Genomic DNA, 15,905 nt, shown 5'->3' with positions numbered 1-15,905 from the left:
CTTACATTCCGTGGGAACTAAAATATGTATCTTCTGCCAGTATTATTCCCATTATTTGTTTGTAGCCAAAATATAATTTAGTTTTGTCATTCATAAGAAGGAGGTAAAATATTGTGAATATTAGTCAGATGGCTAATTTACCTTCTGTTTTGTTGTCTTGCTATTAATGTTAAAAAAAATTTAAAAAAATATTATTACATATTTGAAGGCTTGCTTGATGGATTTTTAAAGTGCCATTGAGCTTTCCCACAATAACTTGTTTATAAATTCAGAAATAATCACAAAAAGCTTACAGGAAGATTCTGCTCAAATAATTACAGGTAGTCCTCACCCATTGAGACCAGCAATTGTGTTGTTTAGTGCACAGTTGCTAAGTGAAAAATTGCATTACCATGGCAGCCTTACATCACTTACGACTTGCATTTTCCTTCAGTACACTCTGTTAACTCTGCTTGTTGGAAGCTAGTTATGAAACACACAAGTGATGATCATGTGACTGTGTGATGCCGTGGCAGTCATGAATGTGAAGATTGGTTGCAAAGCTAGGGGTTTTTTTTAATACCATCATAACTTCCAACAGTCTTTAAAAGAAGCAATTAGTAAGTGAGAACTATCTGTATCACTCAACATATTGCTGTATATTGATAAAACAAGCCAGTTTGGTCTAGTGGTTAAGGCACCAGGCTAGAAAGCAAGAGACTGTGAGTTCAAATCCCGCCTTAGTCATTAAAGCCAGCAGGGTGACCTTGGGCCATTCACTCTCTCTTACAACCCAGCTCACCTTCCAGGGTTGTTGTGGTGGTGGAGAAAATAGGAGGAGGAAATTGTGTTGGTGGATAACTCAATAATCTTGAGTTATTTGTAAAAATAATAAAGGTGGGTTAAGAACAAATAAATAATAAAAGAAAAATAATATCTTCAAGATTAAGAGAGGAGCCCTATATCACTTCATGGCATATGCCTGCTGAAAGTTATATGATTTGGTGTAACAGCTTCAGTTAGTCTCTTCGCTTATCTTTATTATTATTATTATTAATTGGCATTTTAGCTACAAAACACTCAAGCATTAACATTACAACATTACAACAAAATTCACAGTAGTTTTAACTACAAGAGTGGTAACAGCAAATTGCTAACCATTAGTGACAATGCAGCTTAGCTTTTATTATATGTTCAGTTGTAGTCATTTTTCCATGAGATAGTTGGTTTAAACCTTACTAATGTTTTTTGGATTATAATGTTCTCCTATTTCTATCCAATACATCAACAGCCCATAATTTTGGCCCCTAATATGCAATTCACCATTTTTTTTATGTTCAGGAAGAATATTCAGGTCTCACTTTTCTTTATATAAAAAATCAAAATAAAAGAACAATAAAGAACCATCTTTTTATAGAGGGCACTAATCACAAATTCCTGCCATCCAAACAGTACAGCATGTACTTGTTTTCCTCAAAATAAAAGCAACTCACAAATGATTGGTCACGTAAATCTTAAATAAAAGGTTCCTTATCCTGGATGTATACATACAGATACATTATCTGTAGCTATAATTTACATCTGTAATCTACACATACAGATCAATTGTCCCCTTTGTTAAGCAACTCCAGAGTCTGTACTGAAACATATCCTCTCCAGTATTTCAAAAGATAAAATGGAAACTCTGCTAAACATTTCAATCAAATAGAAATATTATACTTAGTTGTTAAACACCATTCAGACATTTGGATGCTTGCTGTTCAGTGTGGATGTAGCAATTCTCAGATACTTTTTTCCCCTGCCATAATTGAACAGGTAACCACCCAAAGTTGTCTGGAAGTTGGTCAACCTAGAAAATAAGACAAATTAAGTAAAAAGTTAAGAGTCCTGCTAAATCAGGCTAAAGACTTTTCTAGACCAGCATCCTTTTTCTTTTGACCAACAAGGCACCTTTGCAAAATCCAGTGTCGCATAAAGCCAACACAATTAGCAGATGTGATAGACTTAGTCTCTGGAAATGTGTCCAGTCTCCTTTAAAAGCCATCATGTTACATTGTCTGAATAATTTTGCCTAAATAGAAAGGAAGAAATTGGTGAATGAAAAGAATCAAAATAGATGTTTTTCAGCTGTTCAGCCCAGTAGCAAGCAAGATGTCAGTAGAAAGTCACTTCATTTTGTTACTGAGCAATAGAAATAGCTTTTTTTCCTCATTTAGCTGTGATCCTTGCATTTGGATGTTTCTATAAGAGTTTTCCTTTCTGCTATCCAACACAGGCTAGAGGACAGAATCCAGATATTTAGCCTTCCTCACCACTGCCCAGGATAATTGGAATTGAAACATCTGTTCCTCACTTCTAGGATATAGAGAAGGCAAAGGGAGGAAAGGTGCAGGGTGTAAAAAAAAAAAAAAGAGATTATTGTATGTGCTCTGTTTTGAAGAACACTCAGAAGGTGCAGCTGATCCAGAATGCAGCAATATGGGCAATTTTTGGCATTTCTTTTTGTACCATAATAAACCTTTTCTCTACGAGCTGCACTGCCTCCCAGTAAGTTTTCCATTGCAATTCAGGGTGCTGTTTATCGCCTATAAAGCCCTCCATGGCATAGAGCCAGACTATTTATGGGGTTGCTTCTCTCCCATTGTTTCAACTTTTACTCCACCAGAGCTAATAAAGCATGCTCTGGGTTCCTTCTAATCAACGCCATGTCTTCTCAATGTGAGCCCCTACTCTATGGAACAGCATCACCCTGGATATTCAGATGGCCCAACTATTTAAGCTTTCATAAGGCATTGAAGATCTGTTTGCTCAGATCTGTTTGCTCACGCATTTAGGTGGGTGGATGAGCTGTGCTGTTATACTTTTTGTGAGTGGTATTATAGTTTATCCTTGGGCCTCAGGAGTTATAAATTGTGGGTTTCTGTGTTTTTAATTCTTGTAAATGGTCCTGATTCACTTGAGCAAAATATGGGCTGTATAAATCATATTGATAAATAATAATACAATATAGTTTTGTCTCTAGCTTGTTATATAGAAAATGCCACTTACTAGAGTATTGACACTTAGAAGCAAACATAAAAATCCTGATTTTTTTTAAACCCCTCAAATATTTCCTAAAAGGCTTTCCGTATTTGTGGTTCTGTTGGAAACAGAAGCATTGGTATTTATTGGTACACTGTGGATTGAGCACAATATGTTTTTTTCCTTTACTTAAAACTTTTACATATCCTGCTGTAAGATATAACTGACAGTTCTTAGCTTTCAATAATTCATTCCCTTCCCAATTATAGCAATATTCAATAAAAATATTTAAAACACATGGAAATTTATATTCATATGGTGTAGCATAAGTCTATGAAACAAGAGTGTTATCCTTCCAATAAGTAGTACAGCAATTTATGCTTCTTCAATACACTCTAAGTTGGCATTCACGTTAATTTTATTTTGCAGAAACGATGCAAATTATGAGCTGAACTAATACTTTGGTGGACTGAATTCAAGTTCACACTTAATTAAATTCCTACCCATCTCCTTTGATTATTATATTCTATGGACATATTTTCAGGAAGAAAAAACAAAGGAAGCAGAATTCCTACTTTCCTATATTACCAATGCTATTCACAAATAAGAATCATGCTTCCTCCATATTTTAATGAAATCTATCATTAATGAGAAACCATAATTGTGTTCTTATAGGATAATCTTTTGTTAATGAAAAGAAGCTTTCATAATTTTCTTAAAAACGGTACCATTTTTTTTAGTGATATTACTATGATGCTGTTTTAAGAACAACTTTCACAAAAACAACACTTTTGTAGTAGCGTAAACCATTTTAAGTCTCTCAAGTAATTTGTAATTCTTTTATAATTCTGCAGCAGACCAGTCAGGAATGCTATTTATTGGAGATGCCGTAATACAGGTCAGTTGATTTTATACACTTACTGTAAAGTATGTTGCTTGTTAATGCTTATATTAAATGCTTCGTATTATTTGCCTAATGTTTCAAATAATCCTTTTATGATGTTTAGGTTAACGGTATAAGTGTAGAAGGCGCTACCCATGAAGAAGTGGTAAGTTGCACAGTAATTTTTTTTCTTTCCCAGCTATATGTTATAAATTACTGCCTAGATTTCTTGATACATATTTTTCAATGCATTTTTCAGAAGATTAAAAAACATTGATTGATTTTCACAGCATACACCCATATAGTTTTCAGGCCTAGTAATCTCCCCCCCCCCACTTTTCATGGAGTCTAGTACTAAGCTTTCTATTCCTCCATGTAGTGACATAGCACATGCAAAAAGCACAACAAAGCATGGTTTATCCACCTGAAAAAGGAAAAAAGAAAAAAAGAAATTGTAAGAAATGATTAATAAAAGGCTATAAGCATTAATCATAACAATGCTTTTAACTACATCATCTTTATTGTCCTTTGATAAGACACTGTGTTCATATTTTAGAAGTAATATTGCATTTCACAGGAGAGAAGAGAGGCAAGTTTTAACATCTCATTATTTCACTATTGGGTCATTCATTCATTGTCTCCAACTACCTATCTAAATATTAGCATCCAGAAATTCAAAAGTTTAATTGTTTGGTTTCAGCCATCTGGAATATGGAGGTTAGAAAAGGCTATCTCAACTAATTTGAACTTTAAGCTGAGCACATGCTTCCATTTCAAATATAAATCCCAATGCTATATTTTATTTTACCTTCCATTCTTTATCCTTTTCTTTCCTATTCTTAGTTTCACTACCGAGTGTAGATTTAAAAGTCTACTCTAATCCCACATATACTATTATTCTTCTGGAGTTGAGCTAATTTGCCTCTGAGAGGCATAGAAGATATGTCCAAGGGACATCACACCTTCTCTGGAGTGGGCTCTTTTCCATGTGGTTGGTTTAATTTAAAATTTAAATTTTTAAAAATGTTTAACCAAATTTTAGGAATACAGGGCAGAGGGCTGCAGAGCCACATGTATATTCTCCATTTATATAATAGAGCAGCAGGTTCCAGATTATTTTAAGAAGGCAACCAACTCAGAAGGAGAAAAATCAAGATAAAATGAACAAGGAAATTGAAACATAAAGCAAGTGGGATAAATGATAGGGCAGATATTCCATTGCAACAATTGTAGAATAGCCAACGATAGCTGTTGATTATCCCAGATAGGTGCCAAACGTTATAAAGGTAATAATTATGTCCCCTGAATGATTCAGAGGAGTTCTAGGTTCAAGCTAAAAAATCCTCTCTTCAGCAGCTCATGGCTTTGTGTTAGCCTAACCAATTTCACAGGATTGTTGTTGCCAGGAAAGATCTTAAGTCTTAAGAAAAGTCTTAAACTTCACTTAAATCTAAGAGTATACCAGATAAAACACAGATGATAATATGGCACAGTCAATGTGCCATTTCATGTTTGCAGGGCTAAGGAAACTATGAAATTGGTCAATCCTAAAGGCTGAGGTTTTTTTAATATACTTAATGATCTAACAAGTCTGGTGAAATGCTGTCTGAGTTAATGGGACAGAAAGGTGATTCTATTGATGGAATTCTAGGACAATGTAAGTAAGAGATTAAAGGCAGTTTGGTGTAATGGTTAAAGGTGGTACCTAGAAACCAGGAGACTGAGTTCTAGTCCTGCTCTAGGCATGAAAGCTACTGAATGATTTTGGGTTAGTCACTGTCTTTCATCCCAACTCATCTCACAGAGTTGCAGGGAAAATAGAAATAGAAGGAAAAAGGAATATTAGGTATGTTCGCCACCTTGAATATTAAAGGCAGGATTAAAATGTAACAACTAAAGTAAGACTGCAGAGAAAGTGGAATTACACCCAACCAAAATCTGTTGTTAATATATAGTGCAACAGCTAGACCTTGCGACCATGACCTTCAAAACCTTAATCATTTATTGCTGGGCTTCTGAAGAATTCTATCCTTCCATATAAACTTAAAATTGTTATCATAAGTTCACCATCTAAACATTCATTGATGAGTATTCTGTCTTCTTAGTATAATCCCTATTGTAAAACTCACATCTGAGAGAAGTGAGGTTCCTCCGTTTCTTCTTTCTTTTGGATTAATTCATGCTGCTTTCAAATGGTATTGCATAATGATTTGATGGATCTTTCATTGGATGCTGCTTACCCTGTCTAATTATTTTGTGTACCTGTATCATAATCACATGTTTTCATGTTTTCACTTTTTATTTTGAGTATCATTTTTCAAATGATACCTTTCAAAATCCTTAGCTGATATAGTTACACTTTTATTTTAAGTACATCCACTTTTTTAGTAACATAAGAGTCACCTGAACCACAAGATAGGCAGCAAATCAATTTGATAAATAAATAAATATATTTATAAAATAAATCAATGTGAAGCTTGATTTCATATCAGAGTTACTTCTTGTAGCTCCTTTTGAAAATGAAATTTGCAGTTCTCAAAAGGAATTTCTTTTGGTTCATTATATATAATTTCTGTAATATCTGTGCTATGGCAACAATTAATATTTTTCTTTGGAGAAAACAACACTGCATGGCATCACATTGCAAAAAAAGTTTTTTTAAAAAAAAAACCTTTTTTTTAAAAAAAAAAGCTTTTTTTTGCTACAAATCACTTCATTTGACATGATAAGAACTTAATAACTGAAATAAGTTATGCCCAATTCATGATAATTTTAGTCACATTATAAGCAGTTAAAATGATTAGAGTAATATTAGCAAGGATTACCTTTGAAACAATATATACAGCGTTATTCTGTTATGAACTGAATCAAACGATTTTGTGAAAGGAAAGCCCAAATCAGCAATTAATACAAAATCGTTTTTTATTATTTTCTTCTTAAAACAATTAAGAGGTTGGGGGTAAAAATACCAGTGAAGATTGCTGGCAGCCTAACCTGCAGAAAGAGAAGAAAAATGCCTATATAAATGCCTTTCTGAGTTACAAATTACAGTGGTGCATAGGCGTAGATTCCTATTCATTCTCCTACAAAAAATAGTTATGCTTGATAGTTATACAGTTACTGTATGCCCAGTTATGGAGCTCAGAATGGGGGAGGGCTGTGGACTATGAGGTCTTTCATAGCAGGGCTCCTCAGGAGAAAAGCAGTGGGAACAACTTGCGACCTTCCTTGCTGTCTTCCCCATTGATTTTGCTTGCAAGAAAGTCACAAATGGTGATCATGTGACCGTGGCTCATTGTGAAGATGTTATTATTGAGTTGGGTACCCAAGTGCCTGAATTATAATCACATGATCACCGCTACTCCAAAGAATCTTTTGTAAGTTCTCCTCATTCAGCACGGTCATAACTTTGAACAATCATTGAATGAGCAATCATAACCCAAGGACTATCTGTATAAGAAATAAGAGAACATACAGCACTATCAGACTTTCAAGGTTTTCTTATAGTAGCCAAACTAAATAAAAGTAGTTTTAGTCTTCATATGGAGTTGATTTTCTTGTCTGGTGTACCTAGTGAGAATTAATACACAACAATCACTAACCATATTTTGCATAATTAGTCTTTAAAGTGTGGTAAAGATGGTTAATGTGCATTCATCATGGCCTCCCTTGATATCTTAGTGGCTTTTGATACCATCAGTAGGGGATTAGGAGTTTAGAAGCACAATATGGCAGTAGCTCTGTTCCTTCTTCCACTGTTCCTTCCTTGTTCCACTTGACATTGGTAGAGAGAGAGAAGTCCAGTCCTAAGCCCCCTAACATGTAAGTTTCCAAAGGACTCTACTCTCCTTGTTCCTTTTTATGTATACTTTGAAATTGCTACTCAGAGGGACTCAATTATACTCTGGGTTGACCACATTAGTGTCTGGAGGCTATGCCAGCATAGTAAAAGGCTGAAGCTCAAGCCTGACAAGTCTGAACAGTTATGGTTTGGGGGATCTCTCTGATTTGAGTGTTTGTCATTTTTGGCTCTGAAATATGTAGCATTTTCTCAGGTCCACCTTGTCTTTGGCTACTGTTCAAGAACTAGGAAACAATTCTAGCTGGAGGGCTAGTTTTTGCACAGTTCCATCTTTTGTGCCAGTTGTTCCTTTTCCTAGATTGCTTATTGTCAGTCATAATTTGCTTACCATTTATTAGCAGTACAGTAGTGTGCTTTAAATGGAGTTGCCCTTGAAAATCCTCAGAAGCTGCCAATGATCCAGAATGCAAGGCACTCTGGATCATTGGGTAGATGATAATGGGAATTCTCAATTCAACCATGTAATAATCTCCATTAGTTGACTAGCTTCTAGTAGACTTCTGAGTTCAACTCAAGATGCTGGTTATCACCTAAACAGTCCTTCATTGTTTAGGGCAGGACTATCTGTCTCCTATTATTTTTGTTGTTTCTGTGAGTTCTGGCAGGGGAAGGTGTTGTCCACATTCCCTCTATTAAACAATGCCATGTAATAGCAGCAGAAATTATGTCTTCTCTGTTGCAATACCTGTCCTATGGAACCTGAACATAACCCTTGAGATTCAGATAGCCCCAACCTTTCTATTTTATCTAAGGCCTTAAAGACCAGACTCTTCCCACAAGTGTTGGTTTTTGATGAGGTGATTGGTTATTTGTTGAGTTTTCTGTGTTAATGAAATATTGCTTTTAATTATTTTTTAAAATTATTATTGGGTTTATTTTATTTGTTAGCCATCCAGTAACATGTTTATCGGACAATCATGTTAATCTGTTAAATAAACTTATAAGCAAGTAAGCTAATAGTGCATATATGAAAATCAGTTTACATATGAATCTAGTTATGAGGTCTTTTCTTTTTTTCCTCCTGTGCTGTGATTTTCTTTAACTTATTATGTACTGTTCTTTTCTTATGCTTTACCCTAAAATTATACAATGTGATGGCATTTGTGTGTGTTTCTCTTTCTCTCTCTCTCTCTCTCTCTCTGTGTATGTGATGTGTTCCAATCAGTTATTTCTCACTGTGCAAATAATTAGTGTTTCCTATTGATACTTTTATAAAATGTAATGCTTTAATCAACAAGTATTGCTGATGCTTCCCTCCCATGCTTTTCTCCTGTATTACTTAAGATCAGTATACATCTGCTGTGCTTCAGTGGTACGGTTCTTATTTATTCTACCCAGGTTTTCATTTCATCCTTTCTGACCAAATTTGCCCTGCACACATAAAATTGACATTCTTCACCTACAAATATGTTGGTTATATCACTATCCAGTCCTTTGAATAAAACAGCTGCTTTAAATGGCAGTCAGAAGATGTAAAATTGAGCAAAAGTAACCCTGTGATAAGATGTCACTTTCATTTTGAAGAGTTCAACAAATATCCCAATTCACTGGGTACGTTTTTCATTTGCTAAAGAGCATTCACAAAAACAGAATATGACGAGACAATTTGGTTGGAAGTATGTACTCCTTCACTGTTCAGCTTCTCTGTAGTAATTTTCAGATTTAAATGGTTTCTGAACCTCTCTCTTATACTCACTCGTTTTGTTTATTACATAACATAGAGTTCATTTTATAACAAAGGATACATATCAAAATGAAAACCACATAGGTAAAGAAAAAGTTTAATCAGTATGTCCATAATATAATGGTGAAATGAAAGCAAGATTTTGAGGGAGAAGGGCAAAATTAAATTTCACAAAAGGTGGAATAAATTTAGAGGCTCTGAAACCTTTGTAGTACTGCAACCCTCCAAAATGATAATTAATGACTTCTTCCTATACAAATCTGAAATGGAATTGAGACTAGGGCTCAGCAACAAATAAATACACCATCCATCACAAGTACTTGATACACTACTTGTATCACTACACTACACAAGTAGTGTATCACTACTTGATACACAAGTAGTATCAACATTGAGAAAGATATGGGTACTTAGAACATTTTTTAAAGGAATGTTTATGCATTTCCTCACATTCTGAAGCATGTCTTTCAAGGTTCTATAGAACTTTAATAAGTATGCTCCAAATACTAAATATGAGAAAGAGCTCAGCCTTCCATCTTTCCAAGGTCAGTAAAATGAGAGCCCAGCCCAGATTGTTGGGGCCAATATGCTGACATTGTAGACCACTCAGAAAGTGCTGTAAATATAATTTTAAGTGCTATTGCTATTACTATTCTGTTAAACGTTTATCAGCTAAATATATGGATCAAATCTTACAAGTAATATATCCTTGCTGTTAGCATGGAATAATGCATGTGGTATGGGTTCAACTAAGGCTGATGACTTAGTTAACACTTTCTTAATAAAAAAGCATTATTTTAAAAGATGCTCATGAAAGGTAATAGAGGCCAACAAGAGACTCATAGGATGATTATCACTGCTTATAGAGAGCTGTGATTTTGAAGATAAAATGACAAAATGTTAAGGAGCATGACTACAAACCTGAAAATAAATTCATAATTAGTTGTGACTGATTGGAAAAATTAAGCATATTAAGTTATACCTAACTGGTGAAAAAGAAAAGTAAGGAGATTAATTGTTTGAACCTTGGAAGAAAGTTTTCAAAAGATGAGAAAATAACTAGAGAAATATTAAGACATGCAAATGCTGCTTGAAAGAAAGTGGTCTTTTCTGAGAATGAATGTATGGTCAAAGAAACTAAAGTATGTATTATAGGTGCTCCTACTTACTTTGTTATATGGAAGTGAGAGTTGGTGTGTTAGAAGAAACATAAAAGTAAGTTACTTGCTTTGGAAATGAGGTACTTAAGTTTATGTAGTACAACCAAAAAAGTTATGATCAAGAATGAATGGTTGATGAATTAACATGGATTGCAATCAAAAGTGAAAAAAAGAGGTATACTGAAGTTCGATCTTACGGAGAAAATGAATAGCATGAAATTGCAAGTCAAATATATGAAAGAAGAGTATAAGGGTTGAGAGAGCGAGGAATATTGAGATTTAGAAGGTAGTGAATAGATTGTGTTGATGCTTCATTAAATTTATTAATAACTTTTTGAAAACAAAATGCAGTTGATGAAATGGGTATGGATGTGATGGAAAGAGGGAGTACAAAGGTAGAAAATTATGGAACAATACAATAAATGGTATTGTGGTAAATTAAATCAGGTACATTTTTTTTTCTTTTGGCTTATCTTGTTCAATTTCTTTTGCTTACTAATACTTACTCTCTCTTGAGTGCTTTGTAAAATGTTCCTTATTCCAAAAGGAGAGAGAGAGAGAAATATGCACACCTTTTTTTCAATATTTCTTTCCATATTTACTTTTCTTTGTGCACATTGTTGAGTAGAACATTGGCAGATAGTATTCATTGCTGCCCATCTGTGCTTTGATGGAATCCATTTGGACAGACCCTATATTTGTTTTGACTGAAATCCATGGTGGATTTTACAGCCTGAGTTGTTTAATCCTTATCAATATTTTTCAACATTTCTTTTGCAAAATAAGGACTCAGCATTTGGAATTTATTCTGTGCGTATCAAAAATATAACAGAAACTACGATTCCTTTACTTTCTTGGAAATTTCTTCACACTCAGTTTTGTTTTGACCAGAGTATTGTAGTACTTTTAGAACAGAGTAGTCATTTGGTCAAGAAAATTTCTAATGATCCTGGCATCACAGCCATTGGAGAAGAGGGTGCAACATTCTAAAATTCCTTAACTGACCCAAAGAAATATAAAATTTATGGCCATTGGCTTAGTATGCAAACTCTTTACACTGATGTCAATTCTATCCCCTTTCCTGTTTTCAAACTGTATAGCATTTTGTTTCATGGGATTCTTATCAAACCCATGAAATATTTTGTCACATTTTGGCTTACTAACTCCATTCTAAATCTAGGCTGCAGGTTATGAAATAGGATCAAGCAAGCTTGTGAGTTATGCCTGCATCTGTTGTGGCTCGCCAGTGGCCTGCGCGGATCGTTGCTGATCCCAACGACGAGGAGACTGGTGTGGGATCGCGCCAGCAGCCTGCGCAGCCGGCGCTCGAGGAGGCTGAAGAGGATGTGGTGCCACAGGCAGAGACTCAGCCAGGGCCTTCAGAACCTCCAGAGGCTCCTTCAAGTGGAGAGAGTGAAGTGGAGGAGCCTCTCCTCAATGCTCGAGCACGCAGGGCTGCCAAAAGGCAGGAGTGGCTACTCAGGAGGAGGAGGTCTCCTCGAGAGTAAGGTTTGAGGATAATTGGCCGCTCTCTTAGCCTATTTAAGTCGCATGCCGTTAGTAATTTCTTGCTAGAAACAACGTGTAATTATTACAGAACATTTTGGAGAGTGAGTGTTTTATCGTATCTTGTTTTCTGGGCTGGTTGCCAACCTTTGCCGGACTTTGTTTATTCTTGGTACATTATAACTTTGATAAGGACTGTTAGTGTGTGTCATAATCCTTGGGAATCCGGAGCTCGGGCAGAACAGCATCCTGCAGCAATATCTCTATTTATCATCTTTATATATGGATGTGCATGTCTATCTTTGTGTGTGTGTGTTTTAAAACATTTAACGGTATAATTGTGTTACTGATAGCAAAGCATTCTTTGCTTGCAAGTTTGCTGTGTTACCAATCACTCTGCTCTTAGACTACCCCAAATGCTGCTGGCACTTTCTGCAGAAAGGGACATACCAGGATGATGAGAACCTATTCATTTTTTTTGTGGAGTCTTTTGGTTAATAGTATCCTTAACAAGTGATTGCTATTGCCTTTTGATTTAGAATAAGAAATAAAAGGAACTTTTATAAAGCAGAGGTTAATTAATTTCATTATTAGTTGGTGCTCGAGGACAAACTATCTCAAAAGTTGACAAAAAGGAGCTATGGTCTTATCCAACAAATTACCATTTATAACAAAGACAGAGTTGATGCTGTTGCTTTTCTGAAGATATTTCTTTCTTTTTTTTTTTTATTGAAAAGTTTTACAAAAAGAAAATACAAAAAAAATTTCCCCCTGTTCCCCCCATCCTTCCCCCCCCTTCATCCCACCCTCCCCCCCGACTTCCCAGAGCAAAATACAAGGTATTTAATTTAATCAAACATAAACTAGATTAATCTACTTATCCTCAAAGTACTAGCTCCCCCACTGAAACCTTAATTCCACTACAGATAACCAAACATTCATTCATAAGCTATTTGATATTTTCTTGTCTGATACTTATTTTGAATATAATCAATCCATCTTCTCCATTCCGATACGTATCTTTCTTGCGTATGGTCCTTCAAGTACGCCGAGATTTTGGCCATTTCTGCTAGGTTTGTTACTTTCAATATCCACTCTTCAATAGTAGGCAAAGAGTCCTTCTTCCAATATTGCGCTACCAGCAGCCTAGCTGCTGATATTAAGTTCAAAATCAATTTAGTCTCTGAAACTGTACAGTCCGTAATTATACCCAATAGAAACAATTGAGGAGTAAATTTCAACCTTCTTTTCAAAATGTTCTGCATCACCCACCAAATTTTTATCCAAAATGCCTTAACTTTCTTACAAGTCCACCATATATGATAATAGGTTGCATCATTACATTCACATCTCCAACATTTAGCTTGCAAATTTGAGTACATACATGATAATTTCTTAGGATCTAAGTGCCATCTATAAAACATTTTATAAAAATTCTTTCTCAAATTTTGTGCTTGCGTAAATTTAACATTTCTGACCCAAATCTTTTCCCACGTTTCCATCATCACTGATTCCTGAAAGTTTTGTGCCCATTTTATCATACAATCCTTAACCAATTCAGTTTCTGAGTCTATTTCCAGTAATGCATTATACAACCTTTTAACATGCATCTGACTTTGATCTCTAATCTGTTTCACCAAATTTTCCTCATTTTGCATAACCCCAATTTTTTGATTCTCCCTCCTTCTAGCTTGGAGCTGACCATACTGAAACCAAGTATAAATTATCCCTTCTTCTTTTAATTCATCTAGAGATTTCAATTGCAACTTTCCCCTTTCCAAAATAAGAAGCTCTTTATAGGTAATCACCTCTATTTTTTGCTCTGTATTTATATTTTCTATTACATGTCTGGGGTTTGCCCATATAGGTATCTTATAGTTCATCTTATATTGGTACTTTTTCCAAACCCTCAACAATGCATTTCTGAGTATATGACCCTTAAACACATTATCCACTTTTTTTTCATACAATAAATAAGCATGCCATCCATATAACAAATCATAACCTTCTATGTTTAACATTCTTTCTTCAGTTAAGTTAAACCAGTCACTAATTTGTGATAAAGCTGCTGCTTCATAATACAATCTTAAGTTAGGCATTTTAAGACCTCCTCTCGCGTATATCCTGTATAATTTTCAGTTTCACTCTTGGTTTCTTCCCAGCCCAAATAAAAGTATTAACCCCTTTCTGCCATTCCATCAGATTTCCATCTTTTTTAAGCACTGGTATCATTTGAAACAAAAATAAAAACCTAAGTAATACATTCATTTTTATTGCTGCTATCCTTCCCAGTAGTGAAAGTTGTAACTTTTTCCATTTTTCCATTTCTTTCTGTACTTTTTGCCAAAGAATTTCAGAATTATACAATTTCGTATTTGAGGCTGCAATATATACTCCTAGATACTTAACCTTTTTAACTACTTCAAACCCCGTTATCCTCCCTAACTCTTCTCTTTGAGTTATAGATAAATTTTTAGTTATCATCTTTGTCTTGTGTAAATTTACTTTGAATCCAGATACTTTACCATATTCAGCTACTATATCCAACATATAGGGAGCCGCTTCTATGGGTTGAGATAAAGTAAGAACCAAGTCATCTGCAAACGCTCTTAATCAATAGTCTAATTACAATTCCTTTTATTTTATCAGAATCATGTAGCTTATTCAACAAAACTTCTAAAGTTAAAATAAACAACAATGGCGACAAAGGACAACACTGCCTTGTACCTTTCTCAATTTTAAACACATCTGTTAAACCTCCATTAATTATTATTTGTGCTGTTTGTTCCTGATATATTGCTCTAATTGAATGTATGAAATGCTCCCCAAAGTACATTTTTTCTATTATTTTAAACAAAAATTGCCAGTTCAATCGATCGAATGCTTTCTCTGCATCCACAAATATAAACGCTGCAGAGACCTGATTATTTTTCTCCAAATATTCCAATAAGTTTATAATTTGCCTAACATTATATTTCATCTGTCTCCCTTTTATAAAGCCTGATTGGTCATTGTGAATAACTTGTTGCATAACTGGCATTAGTCTATTCGATAGTATCTTAGCAAAAATTTTGTAATCCGTGTTCAAAAGTGAAATTGGCCTAAAATTTTCAGGTTTGATACAGTTTTGATCTTCCTTTGGAATCAATCAGTGACTTCCTTTATAAGTCACTATTAGACTAATTGGAACGTCCCATCTGTATGCCACTTGTTGATTTCTCAATTCATTACCAGAAAGCCAAAGTCTTTCCTGCTTCTCAACATCTTTGGAGGAATCTCTTTCAAAACCACCACCTCCTGCCCAGCCACCTGAACTTTATTCTTGTAAGATGCTTGTAGAATTTCATTTCTGATCCTTCTATCTGTAAAGTAAATCACCACATCTCGTGGCAGCTGTCTTTGTTTTGCCAACCAGGAATTAACCCTGTAAATTTTATCAATTTGAATTGCCACATCTTCTGGTCTTTCTTTAATTATCTCAGCCATAGCATCAGCACAAATGTCTTTTAAATTTTCTTTGCTATTTTCCTTCAGGCCTCTCAGTCTCAGAGCAAACTCCATAGATCTGTATTGTAACATTACCAATTCATCATCCACTTTCTCTGTTCTGGTCATGACATCACCCATTTTGCTCTCCAGATTTAAATTAGCTTCATTAATTTCTTCAACTTTCCCATCAAGCTGGATAACAAGATTTGAGAGTCCTGATACAGCAAAAACAATATCATCTCTTATTTTATCATGCTCCTTTGCAACTGCTCCCTTGATCGAACCTATGTCTTCCTCTATTTTCTTAAATTTCCCTTCAAC

General features: G+C 34.8%; 1 protein-coding gene across 3 annotated transcripts in view; it reads left to right on the top strand.

Annotated features, from left to right (window-relative positions):
* Window positions 1-15,905, top strand: part of SNTG2 (syntrophin gamma 2) — a 256,219-nt gene that overhangs the window by 129,196 nt on the left and 111,118 nt on the right. For all 3 annotated transcript variants that reach the window (XM_087882430.1, XM_087882429.1, XM_034432001.3), the window contains exons 5-6: window positions 3,855-3,898; window positions 4,008-4,049. In XM_087882430.1, the coding sequence (XP_087738556.1) occupies window positions 3,855-3,898; window positions 4,008-4,049 (86 nt within the window). The remainder of the gene's footprint in view (window positions 1-3,854; window positions 3,899-4,007; window positions 4,050-15,905) is intronic.

The sequence above is a fragment of the Pantherophis guttatus genome, chromosome 1, assembly GCF_059756535.1.
Source record: "Pantherophis guttatus breed Tessera chromosome 1, ASM5975653v1, whole genome shotgun sequence".
NCBI classification, from domain to species: Eukaryota; Metazoa; Chordata; class Lepidosauria; order Squamata; family Colubridae; genus Pantherophis; species Pantherophis guttatus.
The sequence above is the reverse complement of the archived record's forward strand: the minus strand, read 5'-3'. Positions and strand labels throughout refer to the sequence as shown.